This window comes from Dermochelys coriacea, chromosome 11 (assembly GCF_009764565.3).
Source record: "Dermochelys coriacea isolate rDerCor1 chromosome 11, rDerCor1.pri.v4, whole genome shotgun sequence".
Lineage (NCBI taxonomy): Eukaryota > Metazoa > Chordata > Testudines > Dermochelyidae > Dermochelys > Dermochelys coriacea.
Window position 1 is genome coordinate 28,422,863 of NC_050078.2, and position 24,580 is coordinate 28,447,442.

Genomic DNA, 24,580 nt, shown 5'->3' on the forward strand with positions numbered 1-24,580 from the left:
GTAAAAAGGAAACTTACATCACTCTGTAGTTCATATACTTTCTTAGCTTGAATGATGCTAGTCTGGTCTGACAAACTAGTCCACTGGTGTAGGATCCGTCTGTAGTCTACATCACTAACCAACGACTGGCATTTCTTAGCCAGTAGGAAGCCCAGCATATCCACGGGCATGTTAAACTTGGTCTTCCACTTCTCAAAATCTTTCTTGTACTCCCTCTCGCTCTGCATCTTGGCTACATTCATAGACAACACAAGTTTGGGATCATCCTGTAGGCTGCGGAATCCAATGTGATGTCCCAGCTGCTTGCGGTAACCTTCTTTATACTTGTACTAAAATCATGAAGATGGTGGTACTCAAATTAGGGTAAGAATGAGAAAATGGGGAAATAACAGCTTATCAGATACATTCACCAGTATGCCATGTATGCTGGCAGTTAGACTCACAAGCAAACTCGAACTTCTTGCTCTCTTGGATGCTAGAAGCTGAGCAAATCATTATGGTTTCACACTTAGGGTCTAATATTCCCTTGATGTATGTGCATAACTTTGCTTGATGTTAGTGTCTTAGGAATGCCTCTGCTGCCGAAGGAATTGAGCCTTTCGACTCCGTAGGAAGAGCAGGCTGCACTTCTCTCAGAATGTCTCCTCCACTGCACGAATTACCAACTAACTACAATCTGGAGAGACCGCTTGCTTGGTACTCCCAGGCAGAAACATAATCCAGTGTCTCAAGGGATAAAAGTCAGCATTGGAAAATGTAGGGTCCTGACTATCCAGAATGTTTCCCTAAAAATTAGCAAACTCTTGTCCTTATATACAAGCGCTGCACTGAGGTTAGGATATGGAGCAGTGCTGGGCATGTGTCTGCCCTGAGACCTGTTCTAAGCTGCATGATAGATTGACTCAGGGTGGTGGGATGAGTTAGTGGGTCAAAATTTGCTGCTGCTCTAAAAACACAAAGCAGATAGCCCTGGGTACTGCAGGCTGCTCCCATGCCAAATAGAAGGCAGACAGCAAGCTTGGGGTCATGGTGCAATGATGTGAGAGCAATCCCTCTCCTACTCTCTCGTCAATGCTAAGAGATTCTGTCCCACTGGTTACACAGGGAGGAAAAGGTCTCTTAGCTCTCCATCCCTGCCAGCACACCTTCAGAGCACAGGGACAGACCTGGCTCAATGAGGTTTATTAGACTGTGACTGAGTGCGTAAAATACATCACAGATCGAATTGAAAATGTCACTTACATCACTTGCAATGTCCCTTGAAGCTTTGGCTGCTTTCACTGAAATAGCTTCAGGTGTGAGGTCGTAGCCTTTCTTTAACATTTCTTCCCATCCATGTTTGTATAGTTTCTAAAATTGAAAACAGATAGTTTTTCCAAAACTCCCCCTGCATCTTTGTAAAAACAATACAAATAGGACACATGTATTTTAACATGCAGGCCCATTGCATCCAAGCCCTGACTATTACACTCCATTTTAACTCAGCCCTTACTCAGGCAAAAGTTTTGCCTGAGAAAAGTGCATGTGAAAATTGAGGGCCAGGTTGTGGCTGAGCCATGCATGGATGCAAAAAGTGAGAGCACAAAGAGCCCCATTCAGGGAGCAGGCTGCCCTTTCCCTACGAGCAGAGCTGGCCAGATATGCAGGACAGCATACACTGCACCCCCACAGGCTGTTCCTCTGTGTGCTAGGGAGCATTTGGAAGCATTGTTTTACTATAGTTACTGATACTTTCACTGGGGCAATGTGATCTGCACTGTCTAATGCAGGGCTGTGGCTAAATCTACAATAGACCCTCGGGTAAGGACATCAAGATTTGACACTTTAGGGGCAGTATTTGGGATTGTGTCTTTAATACATTTTAGGTTTTTTCCACAAGTACTTACTAGATTACAAATAATCTGTTTGTAAGGCTTGTTTTTACACAAGGAATCATTAATATTTAGAGATTAATTCATTCCCTTTGTCACTCCACCAAAGTAAATGGCATTACAACAGGAAAGAATTTGATCCCCATCTATCATACCAATTTAAAAATCAGAGTTCAATTAGTTCTTTCTTTGAGAGGCTAGCAGAACTAGATGCACCCTGAGAATGAAACACTCCAAAAGCAAGGATGAGACACCCAAAATATACTTTGTTCAGTTTAGTTTTTATTATTTATCCTAATGTTTCATAACACACGAGTATGTTCTATATTGTTGGATAATTTGTAAAAACTAACAGGCCAATATCCTCAGCTGATGTCCATTGTCATGTGGAGCTCCATCTCAGAGAACATATGCTGATTTACCCCAGCTGAGGATCAGGTCCAAGAAGCCTGAGTAATGTAAGACTTCACTCTCTATCTTGCGTACTTCTATAGTCCCCAGTATCATAATGTCTCAAAATCTTTAATGTATTTATCTTCACAACACCCCTGTGAGGTAGAAAAGTGCTATTATCCCCATTTTACATAGAGGGAAATGAGGTGGACAGGCTAATTGAGATGTCCAAAACCACACAGAAAGTCTGTGGTGGGGCAGAGATTTGAACCCAGGCTTCCCAACTTCTAGTCTAGTGCCCTAAACACCAGATCAACCTTCGTCACTCACTAATACTTTGCAGGGAAATTTGGCCACTGGAGTGGAACTGAAGTAACTACCAATATTGGGTATGGATTTGCAAATTTCCTATTAATGAGGATGTATTGTAGCTCTAAACAAAGGCAATCCAGTTGAATGATGCACATATAATTTAAACACTTGGCACTTGGAAGTAATAGACCTGCCTCTAACCATCCACAGAAAGCAAAAATTAATTAGTTTATGAAAAACCTCTAGCACAGATTGTCACTATCCTATATTTAGAAGGAAAATTAAGAAAGATAGTCTGAAAGAAAGGTGGAAACAACTGTAAATGCTTCGTATTCTATGTGCCTGTTATATTTGGACTCAGCAGAGAAGGAAAGAGACAGATACAAAGGGAGCTGATAGAAACACAGCTGTCTGCTACGGAGACTTTATTGTTCTGGCAGTAAAACTGAAACCAACACTAAGGTGAGGCTTTGCACTGGGAATGCTAAACATTAAAAGAGGCAGAACATCACATTCTCCACCCTACTTTAAAAAACTTCCAAAATTTATATACATCATCATTTACATGGCTAACATGAAATACTATATAACCTAAATAAAAGTTGCGGGTGGACTACCACAGACTCTCAAATTGCAAGGGATTATTCTGCTCTGGAATAACAACTCACTAACTAAACAATATATAACTTCAGGCATACAACTGGTTTTCACACTCTCTTGGGATAATATGATGACAAGGATGTGGCAGTGCTCTTGACAACAGGAACAGTTTGGGGTAAGGAATCAACTGGATCTGGTACCAAAGTTTCTTCCACCAAACTGTTGGCATTAGGAGTTGTAATGGAAGGAGGTTTGAAAGGAGGAACAGAAAATCCTACTGGAACATCTCCAGACTCCGGTACTTGTCAAGGCTGCAACTGATCTATATATCATTTCCATAAAATACCACCAGTCAGTTTTACCACATACAAAATAAGTCCTGTGCATTTTACAAGTTCTCCAGATACACATTTCACTCCACAACTGTAGTTGTCAGTCCACATTGTGTCTCCTACTTGAAAAAAAATGATGAGTCTCACATCATTAATCAATTTGTATTCATTGGGATTTGGCTACACAGGAGGCAACATCAGGATAGCAGGTTCCAATAGGTACACAAAGATCACTTCCAGAAAAGAGTTGCAGATGACTCCTGGGTAGTAGCACGTGTTGTGTTCCTGTGGACAAGCAAGAAATTGTCCAGTTTCTGCTGATGACTCAAAATAGACTTGTTAGCTCTTAAGCAGGCTTTACATGACTGTAAAACCATTCTGCAAGTCCATTTGTAGCAGGATGGTATGGAGCAGAATATATGTGCTGAATTCCATTTGAAGCTAGGAACCTCTGAAATTCTTCAGAGCAAAATTGAAGTCTGTTGTCAATCACCAACTGTTCTAGCAAGCCAAACTGGCTAAACATCCAGAGATGTCCAATGGGTTTGGTAGTTGTGGTAGAAATCATTCTAAAATCTCTGGCCATTTTAAATAGGCATTGACTGTGACTAAAAGTCTGGCAAAGTCCATGTGAATATGTGTCCAATGAGTCTGAGGCTCATGAGTTTACACCAAAGCTGTAAATGAGCTGGGCCAGGATCATGCTGAATTTACTGACACATACTATAGGACTTCTCTTTCCTCTCAATATTTTTGTCATCAAACCTTCACTCATACAATGCCAAAATCACAAAGAGCTTCAAAAACTAGAGAGTGAAGTGATTCCGGAATGATCACTCTTATTCTGCATAAGATGCAGTTGTGATTCAGATATAAAACATGCTGATGTGACGTAAACTGGGGATTCTTATGATCTAACACTGTACCTTGTAATACCATTCCCTTCACAAGAGAAAGCACATCATCCTTTAGCGGATTTGTGTTGATGACTGTGCTAGTGATGGGTAACTTCTCCATCAAATTGAGATAAAACATTTTATCTGATGTTTCTTTGGGCTAATGGGAGCTTAGGCATGGCAGCCCATCAGCATTGCCATGCTGAGTTCCTTTACAGAACTGAATAGTATAGGAGCTGAAAGTAGCAACGACCACCGTTGCATCCGAGCAGCAACTAATGATGGAATTCCATGTTTAGGTGCAAAAATTGAAAGTGACAAGAGATGATCCATCAGCAAGGTAAAAATATCTACCATACAGATAGTTATGGAACTTCTGAATACTGAAGATAATGCTAAGAGCTTCTTGCTCTATTTGTACATAGTTCTTCTCAAGCATAGTAAGCGATAGTGAAGCAAAGGCAATTGGTTTCTCCATGCCATCAGGAAAAATATGGGGAAAGAACTCATACACTCCAGATGGTGAAGCATTACAAGCCAATTGCAATAGCAGTGAGGCATCAAAGTGAGTAAGAACTTCGGCTAATGTCAAAAGTTTCTTAGCTTCCTTACACACACACACACACACACACACACACACACACACACAGTCCACTTCCATTTTTTCTTTGCTTGTAACACTTCATGTAAAGGTGCCAATACTGTCACCAGATTAGGCAGATTAGTAGTTAAGCAGCCCTAAGAATGAATGTGACTGTGACACATTCTCTGGAGTGGTACGTGAAAAACCACCTTCTCTTTCTCTGGTGATTCCTTAAGCCTATGGTACCAATTGCTTGTCCAGGGTATTCAGCTGAAGGTTTGAAAACCCACATTTGTCTTGACATACTCTCAGTCCATGGCCTTCCAAACACTGCAAGACAACATCCAAATTTTGAACATGATCCTCTGGATCCTTTCATGCAACAAGGATGTCATCCAAATAGCACTGAACTTTGTTTAGTCCCTTCAGAATCTCATCCATAGCTTTCTGGGATAGGACAAGTGTCTGTGTGATACTGAAAGGCAACCTGTTACAACAAAAGAAGCCTTTTTGTATGTTGATTGTGAGATATTTGAGAGATGTGGGATCAATCTCTATTTGTACGTATGCATTAGGCAAATCCAATTTACTGAAACACAGTCCTCCACTAAGAAGAGCAAACAAATCTTCAATACAAGGTAGTGGACTGGTCTGAACATGAAACTGATAAGGCTCCAGTGTTCACTAAATGTTCCATATCAGCTTCTACCAGAGACTTCAGAGTATAAGTCACAACTCTGGGCTTGCAATATTTTGGCTGTCTATCAGACTTAATAGTGAGCTTCACTGAAACATTGCTCATCTGTCCAAGGTCTTGTTCAAAGACTTTGGAGTGTCTGTCCAGTATTTCTTGAAGACTCTGGGGTGCTTTCATGATAACCTTGATCTCAGTCCAATTTTCCATAAGCGTCTCTAGCCAAGATCTGTCAAATAATGATGATAACTTTCCTTTGATTACATATAAGAGTAAAACAACTGATTGTCCATCTAGTTTAACTGTCACCTGGAATAACCCTTCTATTACTAACTTTTCTCCAGCATAAGGCTTCAAAACCACGGTGGTTTCTTCTAGAGGAGCTTATGACAATATCTGGTGATAGGCAGATGCAGAAATCGGTGAGATGGCAGATCCAGTATCAAGTTCCATTCTTGCAGGAACACCTTCAATCAAGGGAGTAACCAAGATGCCATTTTTTACTCCAGCTTCTGATAACATGTGTAGGGCTAGGTCTTGATCTGTGTCACTAGAACTACACCTACTACAGGACAGACCCAACAAAGAAAATAACAGAATGCCACTAGCCATCACCTTCAGCCCCCAACTAAAACCTCTCCAATGCCTCATCAAGGATCTACAACCTATCCTGAAGGACGATCCATCACTCTCACAGATCTTGGGAGACAGGCCAGTCCTTGTTTACAGACAGCCCCCCAACCTGAAGCAAATACTCACCAGCATCCACACACCACACAACAGAACCACTAACCCAGGAACCTATCCTTGCAACAAAGCCCGTTGCCAACTCTGTCCACATATCTATTTAGGGGACACCATCATAGGGCCTAATCACATCAGCCACACTATCAGAGACTCATTCACCTGCGCATCTACCAATGTGATATATGCCATCATGTGCCAGCAATGCCACTCTGCCATGGACATTGGTCAAACTGGACAGTCTCTACGTAAAAGAATAAATGGACACAAATCAGATGTCAAGAATTATAACATTCAAAAACCAGTTGGAGAACACTTCAATCTCTCTGGTCACTCGATTACAGACCTGAGGGTGGCTATCCTTCAACAAAAAAACTTCAAAAACAGACTCCAACGAGAGACTGCTGAATTGAAATTAATTTGCAAACTGGATACAATTAATTTAGGCTTGAATAGAGACTGGGAGTGGATGGGTCATTACACAAAGTAAAACTATTTTCCCATGTTATTCCTCCCCCCCACATCACCCCCCACTGTTCCTCAGACATTCTTGTAAACTGCTGGAAATGGCCCACCTTGATTATCACTATAAAAGGTTTTCCTCCTTCCCCCGCTTCCTGCTGATAATAGCTCATCTTAAGTGATCACTCTCCTTACAGTGTGTATGATAAAACCCATTGTTTCATGTTCCCTGTGTGTGTATATCAATTTCCCCACTGTATTTTCCACCGAATGCATCCGATGAAGTGAGCTGTAGCTCACGAAAGCTTACGCTCAAATAAATTTGTCAATCTCTAAGGTGCCACAAGTACTCCTTTTCTTTTTTCTTAGATTGATGGTTACTCTGGGTTGCTAGTCATTGAACTTTGCAACAGGCCATGGCAATTTGTCCTTTCTTCTGGCACTTCCTGCAGGTAACCAGGCATGTTCACAATCCTTCTCAGTGTGCGTAGTTTGTGCACAATAGCCACATGTAAATTTCGTATATTCCCATGGTCCTTTGTCTTGCCAATGCAGGACGTGATCATCTTGGTTCACACTGAAGTCCAGAGAATCCTTCTCTGCAGTATCCATGACAATAGCTACTTCAACAGCCTTCTTGAAGGAAAGTGCTGACATAGACACTAACTTTTTCTGGATCTTGTCATTACATAATCCAGAGACAAACTTGTCACACAGGGCATCAAACTGACAATACTCTAACAACTTCCTTAGAGCAGCAACAAACTGTGCTCTCAATTCTCCATTTCTCTGATGTCACTGATGGAACTGGTATTATTCTGCTATCATCAACGGGATAGGAGTAAAGTGTTCCTGTATTGCTGCAGTAATTGCAGCATATGGGGAAGTTCCAGGCACAGTTGGACACAACAGGTCTTGCAGCAGTCTCTATGCCTTTGGACCCATCACTGTCAGCAAGTTTGAAACCGTTTGTCTGTCTGGAATGGTGTTGCAAGCAATAAATTGCTCAAAACATTCAAGGTACATTCATGATTTGTGGTTTTCATCAGACTCACCAACGTTGCCCCGAAAAGTTGCCATTTTACTCTGCTCTACTGTTGCACTTCATGCCTTCTGGATATCCTCTCTGCCACAGTGAAATTCCCCCTTTTCTAAACTGTGCACTATCTGCCCTTGCTTTCCCTTTGCTGGCTGTGTGCTTACTGTAGAATGCAGAATTCTTCCTTTCAGCTCGCTCTGCTGGCTGAAGACCCTCAATGCAGGCTAAAGCTATTTCACATGCTGCCTTCTTGTGCGTGGTCAGCCAAGATGGCTGCTTGCATTCCCCTCACTGCTCTGTTTGTGCTGGACAGCTCCAGCAGTAACTGTAACCCAGATCCTTTGTTCTATCTTTATTTGCCTACTTCCCTCTCTCTAGCTAGCTGGCTCACACTGCCGCAGCACCAAAAAGCAGCAATCTGTCACCTGGTGCCTCGAGGTGAACTTTTCCCCTTTTATACATATATTATCTGCTATTTCTTCTTCTTCAGGGAGTGGGACCAAGGATATTCATGGGATATAAATTCCTCATTGCAAGTATGTTATATTTGAACCCATCAGAGAGGGAGACAGAGAAACAGACACAAAGGGAGCTGATAGAAACACAGCTGTTTGCTGTGGAGATTTTATTGTTCTGGCAGCAAAACTGAAATCAGCATGAAGGTGAGGTTTTGCACAGAGGAGTGCACAAGCGTTTAAATGGACAGACTATCACAGTGCCCAGAGGGTCCATGATGGTGGGTTGAGAAACCTGCACATAGTGGGTTTGGAATTTTATAACAAGGAATTTGTAACCGACTCTGACTGAGGCCATGAAGGACCCGGTACATCTCTGTAGGAGGTATAAAGAATGTAGTAAGCCTTTTTCTGAGTTCACCTTGCTGAACAGGGCTAATATTTATGTTTAGCAAGAGGTTTAGGATAACATTTTCAGAAGATCCTAAGTGACGTAGGAGTCTAAGTCCCATCTATTTTTCATTTCCCTCTAGTTTATAACAAATATTTACCCTTAAATAACAGGACACCTTTTATTGAGGAAAACAGAATGAATATATTCAAAAACGAACTATAACGTATTTTAAAACTCTTTACCTGACTGTAATTTGCCATGTTCTGTCTGGCCTGTAGAATATCAGGTGTATCTGGCATCACATGAAGCTGAAGTTTATCCTTCTCCCAAGCTTGAGTGTACATATGCTACAGGAAAAAAAGAGTACCAGATATGCTAATATGAATGATAGATAGAGCTCTCTATGTGTACTTTGTTTATGGACCGAGAAAGAGAGAGGGAGTTGCTGATTGTATATATTTTTACTGACTTAATCCATGATTCAAGTGAATTAGGATCCATTCTTGCTCCCACTGAAGTCAATTCATCAGGCCCTTAATGAGCATTTCTCACAATGACTATCAGCCTGTTCCACAGTCATTTGTTTAAAGACAGTGTTTATCCTTAGTAAAGAGGGCAAGATGAGACCCATACTGGCTAGACTTCTGAATGCTGCTATGAAAGCTTATAGTTCCCCTCCGGCACCACAGAATTAGAAATTAACATTTATATCATGCCAGTGAGAATAACTGAGACTGTACAAGTAACAATGGCATGATCTAACCCTGAGAAAAATGGGAGAAGGAACTATTTAGCCAGCAATTGGGTGCTTGGATCTGGTAAAAGAAATCTGCAAATGGCTTGTTCTCTCACACCTTAAAAAGAAATTAATTATCTTGGCAAAGCAAGTTTGCCAGGGAAGCATGTGTTTTAAGCAATGCTGGAGAGAGGCAGAGATACTGAATTACACAGTGATTGTTTACATACACAATTTTCACTGTATACACTCACCTGATTTATCACATCCGCATTGTGTTTTGCTAGCACCATGTCCATGGAGTCACTCTGTTTTGTGAAGGGGAAAAGGCTTGGGTGCTGACGGTAATTCCTGTCACTTGCAATTTCTGTGGCTTTCTTAGATTTCTCCACGTCCAGAGAACCAGCAGGGCTCCAACCAAGTCCTTTGTACCATTCATTGTAGTCCTCTTTGTACTTATTCTGTAAAACAGAAGACAAAAAGGGAAACACATTTTACAAACTTCAGCAACTGAAAAATGCTTGTTTCAAAAAAAAATCTACCCATATTCATACACAAACTGAAAAAACAGTATAGACAGTGGCCAATTCACAACAAAAAACAATAACTTACATTACTTTGAATCCGATTCATGTTTCTGGTCAGTTCCACATTAACTGCATCTGGTAGGAGGATATATTTGTGGATCAGGTGTTTGTAGTTAGAGTTGGTTATATTACCTTGTGCCTCCTTCGCTGCCCTGATACTTAATGTATCAGCAGGTGTATGGTAACTGGTCTTGCTGGTCTCATAGGCTTTCCTGTACTCACGATCAGACTGCATCTTAGCCACTTGCATAAAATGGACTAGTTTGGGATCATCCTGGAGGCTGCGGAAGCCTACAAGCTTCCCCTTATCCATTTCATAACCTAATTTATATTTGTACTGTGAAGAAAACAGAACAAAAGGCCTTAAAACCACCTTGCCTATAACAAAACAAATTGAGAAAATAATTAATCCACCTTTCCTCTGAGAAAAATCCATGTCCATTAGAAATATGCTATTTAAACATCACTGTGGCAAACACAGCACCAGTAGCCTTTTCTACTTAATCTGATGTTAATCCTTGAAAAAACTCAGGGGTCCTATCTCTTTGATCTTTATGAGGGACATTTTAAAAAGAATTATCCTAAAAATCTTTTCCATGAAAAGGAAAGTTTCTTCATAATGCCATGCGACCTGCAGTGCCTCATGTAGTCTCTGGGGGCAGCTGTTACTGAATCTCACTGTCATGGCATCACATAATTTGAGAAGATAGAGAGATTGATAAGAAACGAAGGAAGTTCCAATTTGCAGGAGGCATCCCTTTGAAAAATATTTGGATTTTATTATACTAACACTTTGAGCTCAGGTCTGTAGTTTGACCCAAGTTTGAAGATCAAATGACCTCTGTGGTTTTGTTTAGTTCCAAGACAGAACAATTGTTTTTAAACTTAGAAGCTGCTTCCCACTGTTTCCGAGTTTTGTTTTCTTAATAACGGTGTAATGGGTTAAACCCTTAAACCCGAACTAAGTCCATACTCAAGCCACACTCCCATTGGCCTAAATCCTAGTCAGCAGAGTGCACAGGCCCAGTGTCAGGCTCTGATCTGCGCTGCTGAGCTCCTCAGAGAGGGTTTGAGAGGGAGGAAAGCTCCTCCCAGGCTATGAAGCAGCTGCAGATCCACTCCACAATGTCTATTACAACTCTGAAGCTGCTGTGGGGAAGAACTTGAGGATCAGCACAGCGTCAGCTTCTTAAGCCTTCCCCTTCCCCTCTTCCATAGGCTAGTTTTGTCCTTGCAACACCCAAAGCCTGAATAGTGGTATTCAGGGAACCTCTGTGTGGACCCTGAGTTCTGTGCTCCCACCCCATCTTTGCACAGTGAAACCCTGTACTGGTTTTCTCTGCAGGATTTGCCCTCCTGGACTTCAGTGCAAATGTCACCTAAACAGAGACTGAGAACAGCTGAGTAATCAGGTCCTACCATTGTAGTATTAGCAGCAAACATAATTTATTACAAAGTGCCCTTTGTTGCATTCAAATATTGGTGAGGCTAACATCTGAACTCCATAATGCAGCAATTAAGGAGTAACGCATGTATATCTAAACTAAAGCATGCAGCTACTATATACGTCACCTTTTAAAAGTGCCCCAGCAAAGTCACTGTGACAAACAACTTGTACTATACAGGTAAAATTGGTTTTCTGAATGAGAGCCATGCTAGACTGACTCCTTATGTATCTCCCTATCTTCCTAGTGAAGCAATTGCTCTTTGATCACTGTGAGCCAATTTAATGTCACACAAGCTATACGTAAACACATTTATAAACAATATAAAAAATAAAGAGAATTCATAACATCAGCATCCAAAATGGAATCAAGTTGATAAATGAATGCTTCATAATATTTGACAATAGACAGTTTCCTCTTTTTAAAAACTCACATCACTAGCAATGTCTCTGGAAGCTTTGGCAGCTTTAATGGAGATAGCATCAGCTCTGAGGTCATACCCTTTCCTTCTAGACTCTTCTAAGGAATGCTTGTACATTTTCTGTGAATTGAAAAAAAAAGAGAATATTCCTTCTTTAAAATGCACTAATGCATATAAAAACAGAATAAACTATGCCATATATATAATCACTTGAAACAAAGACTTTTCAGTAGCACTGTTCTATCCTCATATATTTAACACTCATACAACAAGTGTCTTAAGGCATTCAGGCATTCAAAGGGGCAATATTTCAAAATTAAGCATAGAGTATTTGCATCTCTAAGTATCTGATTTGCACCTGCAGCTAGCTAATTAGAAGGGCAAAAGACCCTGATTTGTTTCTTCAAGTGCAAAAATATCAGTGAAAATTTAGAAGGTGCAAATTGCATCCATAAGGAAGAGGCCACCATTTCAAAAATGCAATAAAAAATATCTACTTTTGTGCACATTATTTATTTATTTATTTACTTATATTACCATACTGCCTAGGAGCCCCAATAATGAACCAGGACCCCATTGTGCCAGATGCTGTGCAAACACAGAACAAAAAGATGGTCCTTGCCCAAAGAGCTTACAATCTAAGTATAAAGCAAGAGACAACAGATGGATACAGCATTGCAAGATGGTATCTGTACATGCCATTCCTCATGTACATGTGCAGGTTTTAGCAGTGAAATTTAGATGTCAGAGATTGAAACTAGCCCATAATGTTGTCTATTACATACAGTAGAGGCATGCTAATTTGCATGAAAAATGGAGACTGTTGTGGCTTATGCACTAAATTTTATAAATTAGGAAGGAAAAACAACAACAAAAATCAAGGATACCCAAACTATTATTTTAACAATTACAAATCCCGTTTTAATTATTTATGTTAATATTTCATAATGTACCCTAAATATTCTTCTGTATATTTTGTTTTTTATTGTGGCAACTCATTACAGCTTCTGCTATGAAATCTTTGCTGAGTGCAAATTACTATGGATTAGTGAAGGATGAATAAATGAGGTTCTACTGTACTGTCATTTTAATTACTCCTAATACTAGATAACTGCAAGATAGTGCCAACTAATCAGTCTAAGTAGTAGTACTTACATCGCTTATGTTATATGCATTTGCTTTTGCCAAAGCAATCTCTGGAATATCTGGCATGATGTGAACTTTTGTCTTGTCTGCTTCCCATGCTTGTGTGTACAGGTGCTGGAAGGGCAAATAAAAAAAGATGTCAAATTACAATCTCAACAGAGAAATCAAATATAGCACATTATTATCACAGTCATTTTCATTATAAGGGCCAAATAGGTCCCCAGAATGCATGCACATCACACTGTATGAATCCAAGGACAAAACTTGGCCTTTAATTTAAAATGTTACTTCTTTTTAATTATTTTGAAAATGCAGCTGTAGTGTAATGTCTAGTTACTTTCTCTCTGCAGGATAAAGCAAAACATGGGAGATTTGAGTCTGAGGTTTCCTAACATAGGAATTATTATAAACTCTCCTGTGTGATGGGACCGACAAAGTTTGCTGATATGCTAAAAAAATGCCCCAAACACTCCTGATCCTTTTCTCACTTACAGCATAATGAATCAAGAATAATTCCATTGGAGTCAATGGAGTTATACTGGTATATAAGCGAAGAGAAGAATCAGTCCCATAGTACATACCTGCTTGACGGTTACTGACCATACCTGGTGCATCTAGGAAGGATTAACCTCCTAAATGTGTTCAAACATATCTAGTGACAGAGTCCAGCAGAATCCTCGGGTTCTGTACCCAGAGAAAGAAGCTATTCAGTGTCAGAGTGTTATGCAATAGCTCTGCACACAGCTCATTGCTGTCAGCCATCAGGAGGCACGCTGACTCGGCTGTCTAACTTAAGAGTAATGGCAAGGTCTCAGTAGTAGGTAGATAAGAGCTCATCCTGAGGAACTGGGTCTAAGAAGAGCCTGTGTGATGGCCTAAAACACTGGTGGATCCAGGATCCATTTAATTTTGTCCCATACCTATTACAGGACATTCTAGTACTGAGCTGATTTCTATTAAATGGATGATGGCAGCTTAGCAGGTGAATCAGCAGTGAAAAGTTAAACTGTAACTATAAAGTACATTCATATTACACGGTGGCTTCTGATCACAGTAACATAATTCAGGTAAACTATTCAGAACTGCTAAAGTGACTCAGGAGCCTAAGTCCCATTTTCAAAACTGACTTAGGTACTTTTAGAACTGGGACTTGGGCTCCTAAGACATTTTGGTGCTTTTGAAAATTTGACCTTTCATCTTGCAGTGAGCATGGTTTGCTAACAAAAAAAGGAATCCTTAAATCTGCTCCCTTCTGAATTTCTTAGCATATTGTGGCCGGTTTTTTCCTTGGTTGTTTCAAGTCTATGTGGATAAAGTTAATGAGAATCCAGCATATTCATCTTTTCGATCATTTCAAAAAGACTTGCTCACACAACTCTCCAATTTGTCTTTTTATCACTGCATGCATAACTGAATTGTGACAAATAATTTTCATACTTTGTCCATGATTTTAGCATTATTTGTAGCTAGAACCATGTTCACAGAATCCATCAGACTGGAATACTTCAGTTTGTCTGGGTGCTGGCGATATTTCTTCTCACTTATAATTTCCATAGCTTTTTTATTCTTCTCAGCTTCCAGAGAGCCTACTGGCATCCATCCCACACCCTTCATGAATTCATCATAGTCAGCTTTGTATTGATTCTGTAAGGAGAAGGAAATAAATCAGCCTGATGCATGAAAAATTCTGGGTCACCTTCTACTTGTTTAGTAAGTTTAGTGTTTCTTTGAGTTTTTGAACATATGCACATTTAAATGAATACAATGGAATATTTTGTGTATCCAAAGTTTACATCCTTTTACAGCAGTGCTGTGTGTTTTATTAAGGCCCATTCTTGCATTCTGTTGGAATTATTATTTATGAAGGGTATTGCCACAACACTAATTTAGTCATAAATTCCTTTATTAAATCCAAATGCCGAATGATATTTATACAATTGTTCTAAATTTGCCTAAAAGCCTAACTAATAAGCAATTTACTACATCCAAACAGTAACAAAACATTTATAAGCATTTGATCAAGATAATTACAAACAGGCTAAAGGATTTTCAGATTCATATTGGGTAACTTCAGGCAGTTATTAGCAATGTAGTCTTTGAGAGTTTACTTTTTTATATCCTTTTAACAATCAAGTGATGTCATTGCCAATTATCAGACCTTAGCTAAGGTCAGATGAAGGCGTTTTTCATACAGACAATTGTTTACTGCACATGATAACCAATAACTAGGTTTTATTTCAATTTCTTTAGCCCAATCCTTGAATAAGATAACACTGGTCGTTTGAAGGGTCACTACAAGCTTAACACAACAACTAATTTTCCTCATGGTTTCATTCTTTTTTATTCCATGCTTTGGGCCTCTTGTTCACATTAATATACCAACTCAAATTAAAACCAAAGTTCACCCAGATCTAGTGTAAGCCTATATTCTTACACATTCCATATAAAATTCCAATCCCAATTACTTCTGTGAAGCTACAGCATACGCAAATGGGGCGGCAGGATCAGCCCCTCTCAGTAAAAGGGACTAGACTGTGTCTTTAGGCAAAGCCTTGGGAAACAGTGTGTAAGCTCCATCATCTCAGGAGTATCCCCAAGTAGCACTATACATTGGAGACAGCCTTCTGAGGCACAATAGGGCCTAACTTTGGTCCCCCTAATTCTGAAAGGATAATTTCTTGGAAAATGTATGATGATTCTGTTAGTGAAGCTTTCCTTGGCTTGGGCTGCACACAAGTATTATTCCTTGAGTCAAATGGGACTTGTAAGCTATAAACACATGTGACAAGCATATAAACAAAGTGGGCAGACTTGCTATCTGATCCCATCTAAATTCTTTATAAACTAGTTTAGTTTAATATTTCAGATTATTCTAAGAAATACAATGTGCATATTACTGATGGACTGCTCTTTTATACTTGCTATGTTTTAATACGCAATTGCACTTATCTATAAAACTCTAGGATTTAACCTATGGTATTTATCCATAAACTAAATATCACTTAATTGGTAACACAAAGGTTGTAGAGTCTTTCACTTACATCGCTCCGTATCTGCATCATGTTTTTGGCTAATTCAAGATTCATAGCATCAGGCAAAACATTGTAATGGTGGATCAGGTGCTTGTAGTTTGTATTGGTAGCCACTTCCTGTGCTTTCTTGGCTGCCACTACACTGAACATATCAACTGGGGTGTGGAATCTCGTCTTTGACTTCTCATAGTCCTTTTTATATTCACGATCAGACTGCATCTTAGCCACCTTCATGAAGTGCACCAGCTTGGGATCATCTTCAAGGCTACGGAACCCAATATGCTTTCCTCTTGCCTGTTCATAAGCTAGTTTGTATTTGTACTGAAAGCAGAAAATAAACATATCAGGGTAAACTCAATACAGAAGAATGCATTATTAAGCATGCATTTATTTTTAAAAAGGTATAAAACATTCGGTTTGACTTATCACAGAGGGCTCAACCCTGCAAAGTTTTGAACACCACGGCCCTGATCCACCAAAGCGCTAAGCACATGTTTAAGCAGATAAGTAACCTGTGAATTCATGGGGCTATGGTGCTCAGCAGGACCAAGCCAAGAATGAACAAAGAGTACAGAATACACAGATCTCAGAGGATCCACTGGAGGCTTAATAAATATTAAGAAATAAATATTCAGAACAAGAACTGTTCCAAGATTTACCACGCCAAGTATCAGAGTAGCAGCCGTGTTAGTCTGTATTCGCAAAAAGAAAAGGAGTACTTGTGGCACCTTAGAGACTAACAAATTTATTAGAGCATAAGCTTTCATGAGCTACAGCTCACTTCATCGGATGCACGCCAAGTATGTAATTCAAACCTAGATTGTCCAAAAGCCAGATGTGAAGTAGATATCCTCTAGGGTTGGAATCAGCCCAAATGTGACTTGTTTTATATGTGAAGGAGCCTGAACTCCTTTTAGTTTACACCCCTTTCGTAATTTTACCTGAGTGCAATCTAAAAATAGAACTTACATCACTTGCAATGTCTCTGGAGGCCTTGGCTGCCCTTATTGGGATAGCATCTGACTGCATGTCATAGCCCTTCTTCTTCTCTTCCTCCCAGCCAGCCCTGTATAATTTCTAATCCAAAACATAAAAGAGAACAAAGTTTTTGTTATGAAGGTGGAAATGTTAATAACCCTGCATCTGCATTTAAATATTTTAAAATGAGATCTATAAAGGGCACCACTTTAGGAGTGCATTTTAAACTGACACTGAATGTCCTGCTTGATTATGACAGCTTACATCACTCATGGTGATCTGGTTCACCCTCGATTGCAGAATTTCTGGAGTGTCCGGCATAACATGAATGCTTGTCTTCTCTTTGTTCCATTTATCAGTGTAGAGCCTCTGCAATTCCAAAGTGATATTTAATATCAAAAAAGTCATTGCAATTCATTATAAAACAAGAGATTCTTTTCATTTTACTCATATGTGCTAAATAAGACTCTGCAGCACAGAACTTCATAAGTATTACAGATAACCTATACAAAAACTAACTATAGCACAGTGACAATTTCCGTCATCTTTCTTTTGTACGTCCTATGATTAATTATGCAAATTATATTATCATAAGCAACAGACTGTACCTGCAGATTTTCAATGTACATATTGTTTTTCCCTATTCTGTGAGCTCAGGTACACATCCATGACCCACCTGGGATGATGTCCTGGTTGTGTCCCAAATGTTTTGGATGAGCTTCAGAGAAGAATCCCCACTTCAGGGAGTGCTTATCCAAACTGAATCAGAATTCTAAAGCTTTTGCAGTTCACTCATTACTAATATTATTTCCCACACACAAAGAGTAACAGTTGCTTAAGTTCTGTACGTCTGGGGAGAATACACAATACCACCCAAACAGAACATAGAGCTATAATCTTGCTCTTAATGTAAATTGCAGCACACCTTTAACTATGGTGCTTCCATAATGTCTTAGGCCCCTGTCCTACAAAGTGATGCATCCAAGCAGACCCATGCACCTATATGGAACCCCAGTGACTTCAGTGAGCTTTACTTTGCAAGACCGAGGCAGTAATACTGAAACCCAGGTTCCTCTGAGCAAATTCTCACCTTATTCATGGTCTGCGCATTCTGTTTAGCCAGCACCTGCTCCACTGCATCAGTTGTAATGGAATATTTTAGCTTGTCTGGGTGCTGGCGATATTTCTGTTCACTGAGAATCTCTGTAGCCTTCTTGACCTTCTCCACATCCAAAGACTGAATTGGCATCCAACCAACTCCTCTTAGCCAGTTATTGAAGTCTGTTTTGTAAAGACTCTTTTTTACAAAATAAACAGAAGTAAAAGGGAGTAAGAGAAATCAGAATTTCCACACACAAAAAGAAATGAAGGTTTTGAATTTTTCCTATTCATTGTTGAAAGAAAAATATGAGCAAAATTGATCAATGCTCACTCGTGTTTTTCAAAGATATAGGATGCAACTAAAGATCACTCAAAATATAGGGCTGAATTTTTCTCTATGATTCATGTGCAGAACTCCCATTGGAAGCTAAATGCACACATTCAAGGGCAAAATATGATGGATAAAGTAGGAAAACCGAGAGGGAGTATAATCATTTTTTTTTAGAATAAATGTCTTGACACTTTTAGTTAATTTACTCTCAGCAATTCTGTCTCTTCAGCAATTTCTTCTTTAGGGCCTGAAGTATAAATCGCTGCTCAGGCAAAATTTTCATCAGCTTTAATGGACTTCAGGAGCTGCCCTAAAACAGTATCAGGATGTGAAGAATAAAGGTATTTTATGGGGGAGAAATGGAGATGAGGCACAAAATGTAAAGGATCCTTCAACAAAATATATCCTTCCAGTGATCTATTTATGAAATCCCTAGAAGGTACTGGTGAGTGAGGGGGAAGGGAAGAATCAAAAAATAGGACTTTAAGCTACACAAAGATATTATGTATAGGTATATAGATAAAACATAGGTGCTACCACAATACAAATAATAAACAGTAATATCACAATACAATTAGAAAGTAATAACACCAACCACAGAAATGTACTTATGATCAGAAAATATGTTTCTTGGCTGGGAAATAATTTAATATTTGGAGCTAGGGTTTGTTTGCTCAGGGAATATCCTGGAATCCATTATATATAATCACTATAACTCTTTGGAAAACTTAGGGCCCCTAAACGAACACCTGTTTGTTCCATCCTGTTTTAATCTGCCACTGGCTATTAATTAGCCTCAGCTTTTTCGCAAGATAGTATAACCAAGTAAAGTTAATTTACATACATCACTCTGAATCTGCATCATGTGTCTTGGTAGTTGCACATTCATCGCATCAGGCAAGAGTGTGTAGTTGTGTAGTAGCTGTTTGTAGTTGGTATTTGTAACCACTTCCTGGGCTTTCTTAGCAGCCGTCACACTGAACATATCTAGGGGTGTGTGATACTTTGTCTTGCTGCTCTCATAACCCTTCTTGTACTCGCGTTCTGACTGCATTTTGGCCACATTCATGTAATGAACCAGTTTAGGATCATCCTGCAGGCTACGGAATCCAACGTGTTTGCCTTTTTCTTTCTCATATGATTCTTTATACTTGTACTAGAGAAAAAGGAAAACAAAACCTTATCACCTCTGAAAAAGGTAGACATGTTTATGATCGGTTTAACACTTTGAAATTCAATATTGTTATAATTACACCTTATAACATACATCTTGAAATCATTTTGCAGACATTAACTGATTAATTAGGTTTGGGGAAGAGGGTTGCTGGCTTTCAGTCCTCAGTCTTTCCCAGCTATACTGATGACATAGATATAGACAGCAGAGCTGGGAGAAATTTTCCTGCCAAAACCTTTCAGCAGAAAGCAGATTCAGTGACACAAAAACTTTCACAAAACCTACATGAATTTGCAAAAACTGTTAGTGTCAAACCTCCCACACCAAAAAAATTCCAAAAAATATCAGAATGAAACATATCAATGTTTCGCTTCTAAACAACTTTTCATTTTGAAATTTCCTTCAATTTTATTTTTAAAAATTTGAACTGTTAAATCAAAACTTTTTTTACTTCTTTATTTGCTGAAAGTTTAAAAAAATTTTGTTTTCATTCAACCTGAAGTCATATTTTTTCAGTTTTTCAGAATTGCCAGTAAACGGAAAACTCCAGTATTCACACAGCTCTGATATACATTATATAATCTCTTCCCCCTCACTTTCTCTATACCTTTTGTCTGTCATATCCTAGGGCTCTACTCCACTCCCTCTCACAGACCCATTGCCGTTTTTTTTTCTTACAGTACTACCCAAACCACCAAAAGCTCCAGAACATCTAGGTAAGGATTCAGATATTTGGGGGAATAGGGTTTAAGTGGGACTTGAATGGTTCATAGGTCTTGTGGTCATGCTGGACAGGAGCCAATTTCAATCAGGGTTCCCCATTTCTGCAGACTTCAAAGCCTGCTGTCCTGGCACCACTGATTTAAAAGTTGCTGGGCTTCCCCGATACCAATTGAAACTGCAGTTACATCCTGTTGTGATAAGTGGACCTCCAAATTTACCCTAATTGTGAGTTCAAGAGTAAAAAGTGAGTGAAAATTGGTGTCGGAAATTAGGTTTATTGGTGGACAAAATAATGAGAGGATGGACTACTCCACCCAACACTCGATCTTGAGGTTCTTAAAAAGAAAAGTGTTTTGGGAAAATTTAGTAGAAGAAATAGTGTTCTGCCAACAGCTGCTGGAGCAAGCTTCACCATCCTGGGTGCCATCCCCACTGTCTCCTGGGACCCCAGGCTTTCCTCCGAATCCTGAGAGATGTCCTGACCAGACAAGGCCAGACAGGGGACCCAGAAGACATTGGCATCTCCACCAGCTCCGGCTGACTCCCAACCATCTAGGACATGAGATTGTGTCACACATGTGCACACATCCTCCCATGGGTTCATTTTCTTCCCACTTTAGAGTCTTCTATACAGCCTTCAGCAGCAAGTCTCAGAGCCTGAGTTGACAGACTTGCTCTCATAGGGCTCACTCTATAGCACTAAAAATAGCTGTGTAGACATTACGGCTCAAGCAGGAGCTTGGGCTCTGAAGCCTTGGGAGGCAGGTAAACTTCAAAGCCCAAGCTCCAGCCTGAGCCACAATGTCTGCTCAGCTATTTTTAGTGCTATAGCTTGAGCCCTGTTAGTATATAGGCCTGTTTGTTAGCCTGGGATAGAATTTTGGGTTTGATTTTTGATACTTTTATATTCTTACTAATATGTGTGAACAAAGAACAAAGACACTCTGTATTATATCTGCCCACAAGCGGATGGGGTGAAAAGAGATAAGAAGTACAGCTAACCTGTTGCTGGGTAGACCGGGAGTTTAATCTATGAGTGTACACTTGAAGGACAGGCCTGCTTCAACTCCTCTCTTGAGATAAAAAAGAAAAGGAGTACTTGTGGCACCTTTGAGACTAACAAATTTATTAGAGCATAAGCTTTCATGAGCTACAGCTCACTTCATCGGAGCATAAGCTGTAGCTCACGAAAGCTTATGCTCTAATACATTTGTTAGTCTCTAAGGTGCCACAAGTACTCCTTTTCTTTTTGCGAATAGAGACTAACACGGCTGCTACTCTGAAACCTCTCTTGAGATAAGGTCAAGCAACCAGTTGAGAGGGGTAAGGGGAATGTAGGGAGGAGGCATAAGAAACACTAAAAGCCAAAGAAAAGCCTGGCCTTATCCCTCTCATCAGGTACAAAAGAGATAGTACTGAAGCCCCCAGACTCATGACCCTCCAGAATGGAACATGACCATAAATTGTAAGGGGTGGGACCAGGTGTGTGCACTACTAAGGAGGAGGAGGTGGGGAAAATGGGGACAAGGGGAAAAGGTTCTACCAGCGTGCAAAGCTATGGATATGCTTGCTTGCTTAACATCACATTGCCTACACTTTGGACTTCTGGTCTTCTGCTTTCTGTCTGTGTGACAAGAACCAGGGGAGGGGCAAAGGGAAAGCCCCTAACAAGTCCCATGAGCCCAAATCTGTCAACCTGGGCTCTGTCTGCTGCCTGTCTCTGTCACTGCTGTCTGCTGCTGCTCACTGTATAAATGTACCTTTTACTGCTTCTCATTCTCATCCATCTCCTTTTGCCTTCTGTCTAATAAAAATCTAGCTTAGCCAGCCAAGACCTCATATTCTGCAAGCCTGTGACCAGAAAAAGGCAGCTAAACGCAATTCCCTAAACAGCCCAAAACTGACAGAAGTTTGCCAGGACTCAGAATGGCTGATAAGACCACGTGTTGTGCCTCTGTTTTTCAGCAGTGAGATTAAAAATGAAAGTCAGAAACAGAAGCTGTATTTTCTATTTTTGCCATTCTCTTCTTATCCCTTTTTTGTGTGTTTGTCACATTTTTGTTTTCTAGGAAATGGGATCGGACTTTAACAACAACTGCTCCAGCCTATCTTAACTAAACTTTTTCTCTTTTTCCCAAAAAGGACAGTTATTGTTGTCTTTATTTTCATTGTCAGACAAGGAGGGTTTTCCTTCTAAAAACTATCTACAGCCCAAAGGGAAAAAAGAATATGGTTAAAATGAAAGCCTTACTTAATACTTTACATTTCAAATGCTGTAACTGTTTTTCATTCTTTCTGTATCTTTAATAAAAAGTTAACAGGATTTTTAATGTTGTGTTTGCCATAGTATTAAGCAAGTTGAGGTCTCTGTGCACCAAACCTTGTTTAAAAATGTTTAATGTTGGACAGTTCAAGGTCATGTTTGTTGACTTTTTGGGCACATATACTCCATCTAAATTAAAACAACAATTCCTCAGGAGTTAAGGAGTGCCAGAGGACTAGAACTATAGTTCTTCAGAACAATGCACAAATAAGCTGGACAAGAGGAACTTGAATTTGGCAGGACCAGAACTTCATTCAGACCTTAGGGCGGGCATACTCTATAAACAAGACTTCCAGGTAACAAAGGTTCAGAAAGTCAAGATATGACTGTATTCAGCTTGTTTCTGAAGTCCATATGGAAATCCATATCAGTTTTTAATTGCATAGCATCAAAAAATAGTCAGTGTTCAGAGTATAGTATTATATGCTGCAGAAAGTTACAATAAAGTAGATCCTCCAATTTCTATCCAAATTATACTTACATCACTGGCAATCTTTTGGGAAGCTTTAGCAGCAATTACAGAGATGGCATCCGGTTTCAGATCATACCCTTTGGCAATTGTTTTTTTCCAGTCTGCTTTGTAATAAGCCTTAAAGAAAAAAAAAAGAACCAACAATTTTTCTTATTATGAGTAGTTTATAATCTTAACAGACTACTGTAAACTTGTGTTTCTGTATTACAAATATTACATTGAGTAACATTCATTTTAGGTCTGCTCAAGTTTACTACAAGGATAATATAGTGTTTTCAGGTAGTCACTTCAAATCAGTGTAGTTAAACTGTCTCATTTTCTCATTTAACATTTTTGGCAATTTCTAGGAAAAATGGCCTTAACAACGGTATTAATGAGGTCTAGAACTATGTAATTTTTTTTTAAATAGTAAATTTGCCCCAACATGAATTTTTGGGGGCATCAAAACTATTCACAAATTAAGGTCAAATTTGGTGAATAGTTTCCGCTGAAAAAAACTGATTATTTTTTGGAAATGTTGAAATATATCTTTCTAATATTAAAAAAAACCACCATTTCAACATTTCATTTCAAAGTGACGTTTTCAAAATTAAATGTCAATTCAAAATGACATTTGGAACATTTCATTCATCCTGAAAGTTTGGGGGGGTGGGTTGGTTTGAATTGCACACATTTTTCCCCCCAGATTTTTGGGTTCAGCCACCAAACCAAAAAATAGCTCTAGGGAAGACCCTTGCTCAAAAGCCCTTTTGACTTCACTGAGTCAATGCGAAATTTACCTAAGTAAAGGCTTCCGGATTAGGTCCTATGATTTTAAGTAAACTGAGGGAAGCAGAGCGCTTGGTTCAGGGATTGGTAACAGAATATCTCTCAGTTGCTGGTGTGACCCTGACACAGTTTGGCAGAGGTTCGAAATGACTTGATGGTTATCTACTAGACTATATAAAAGGAGTTGGTGATCTCTGGCCAGTTCCTAGAGGACAAATGTCCTCATCACCGAATTCATTATTGTAATTGCTATGAAAGGGCTCCATCATTCCCTTGCTGGCAGTCTCAGCAGAGAACCTTACAGTGATAGATTAGAAACACAGATAGATACATAGATATTAAAGCTAAGGATTGACCAGGCATAGAAATTGAACTATTTGTCCCTCCCCTAAGTGAAGTAAAGAAAGAATTTCAATCTCCACACTGAACTGAATCTGAACATTAAATTATATTCTGAATGTTTTATTAATTCTAACTAGTCATTTAGGCCTCAGTGCAGCAAAGCACTAAAGCATATGTTACATCCACCTGTATTCAACAAAGCACTTAAAGCACACATTTAGCTTTA

The 24,580-nt window shown here is 39.4% G+C and overlaps 1 protein-coding gene across 1 annotated transcript in view; it reads right to left on the reverse strand.

Annotated features, from left to right (window-relative positions):
- NEB (nebulin) overlaps positions 1-24,580 on the reverse strand; it is a 200,323-nt gene that overhangs the window by 137,481 nt on the left and 38,262 nt on the right. The window contains exons 30-43 of the mRNA XM_038422666.2: positions 23,254-23,361; positions 19,397-19,708; positions 18,211-18,417; positions 17,385-17,489; positions 17,112-17,219; positions 16,152-16,463; positions 14,548-14,754; positions 13,120-13,224; positions 11,977-12,084; positions 10,124-10,435; positions 9,766-9,972; positions 9,018-9,122; positions 1,243-1,350; positions 18-329 (exon numbers count right to left, since the gene is read on the reverse strand). Coding sequence (XP_038278594.2) covers positions 18-329; positions 1,243-1,350; positions 9,018-9,122; positions 9,766-9,972; positions 10,124-10,435; positions 11,977-12,084; positions 13,120-13,224; positions 14,548-14,754; positions 16,152-16,463; positions 17,112-17,219; positions 17,385-17,489; positions 18,211-18,417; positions 19,397-19,708; positions 23,254-23,361 — 2,616 coding nt within the window. The remainder of the gene's footprint in view (positions 1-17; positions 330-1,242; positions 1,351-9,017; positions 9,123-9,765; positions 9,973-10,123; positions 10,436-11,976; positions 12,085-13,119; positions 13,225-14,547; positions 14,755-16,151; positions 16,464-17,111; positions 17,220-17,384; positions 17,490-18,210; positions 18,418-19,396; positions 19,709-23,253; positions 23,362-24,580) is intronic.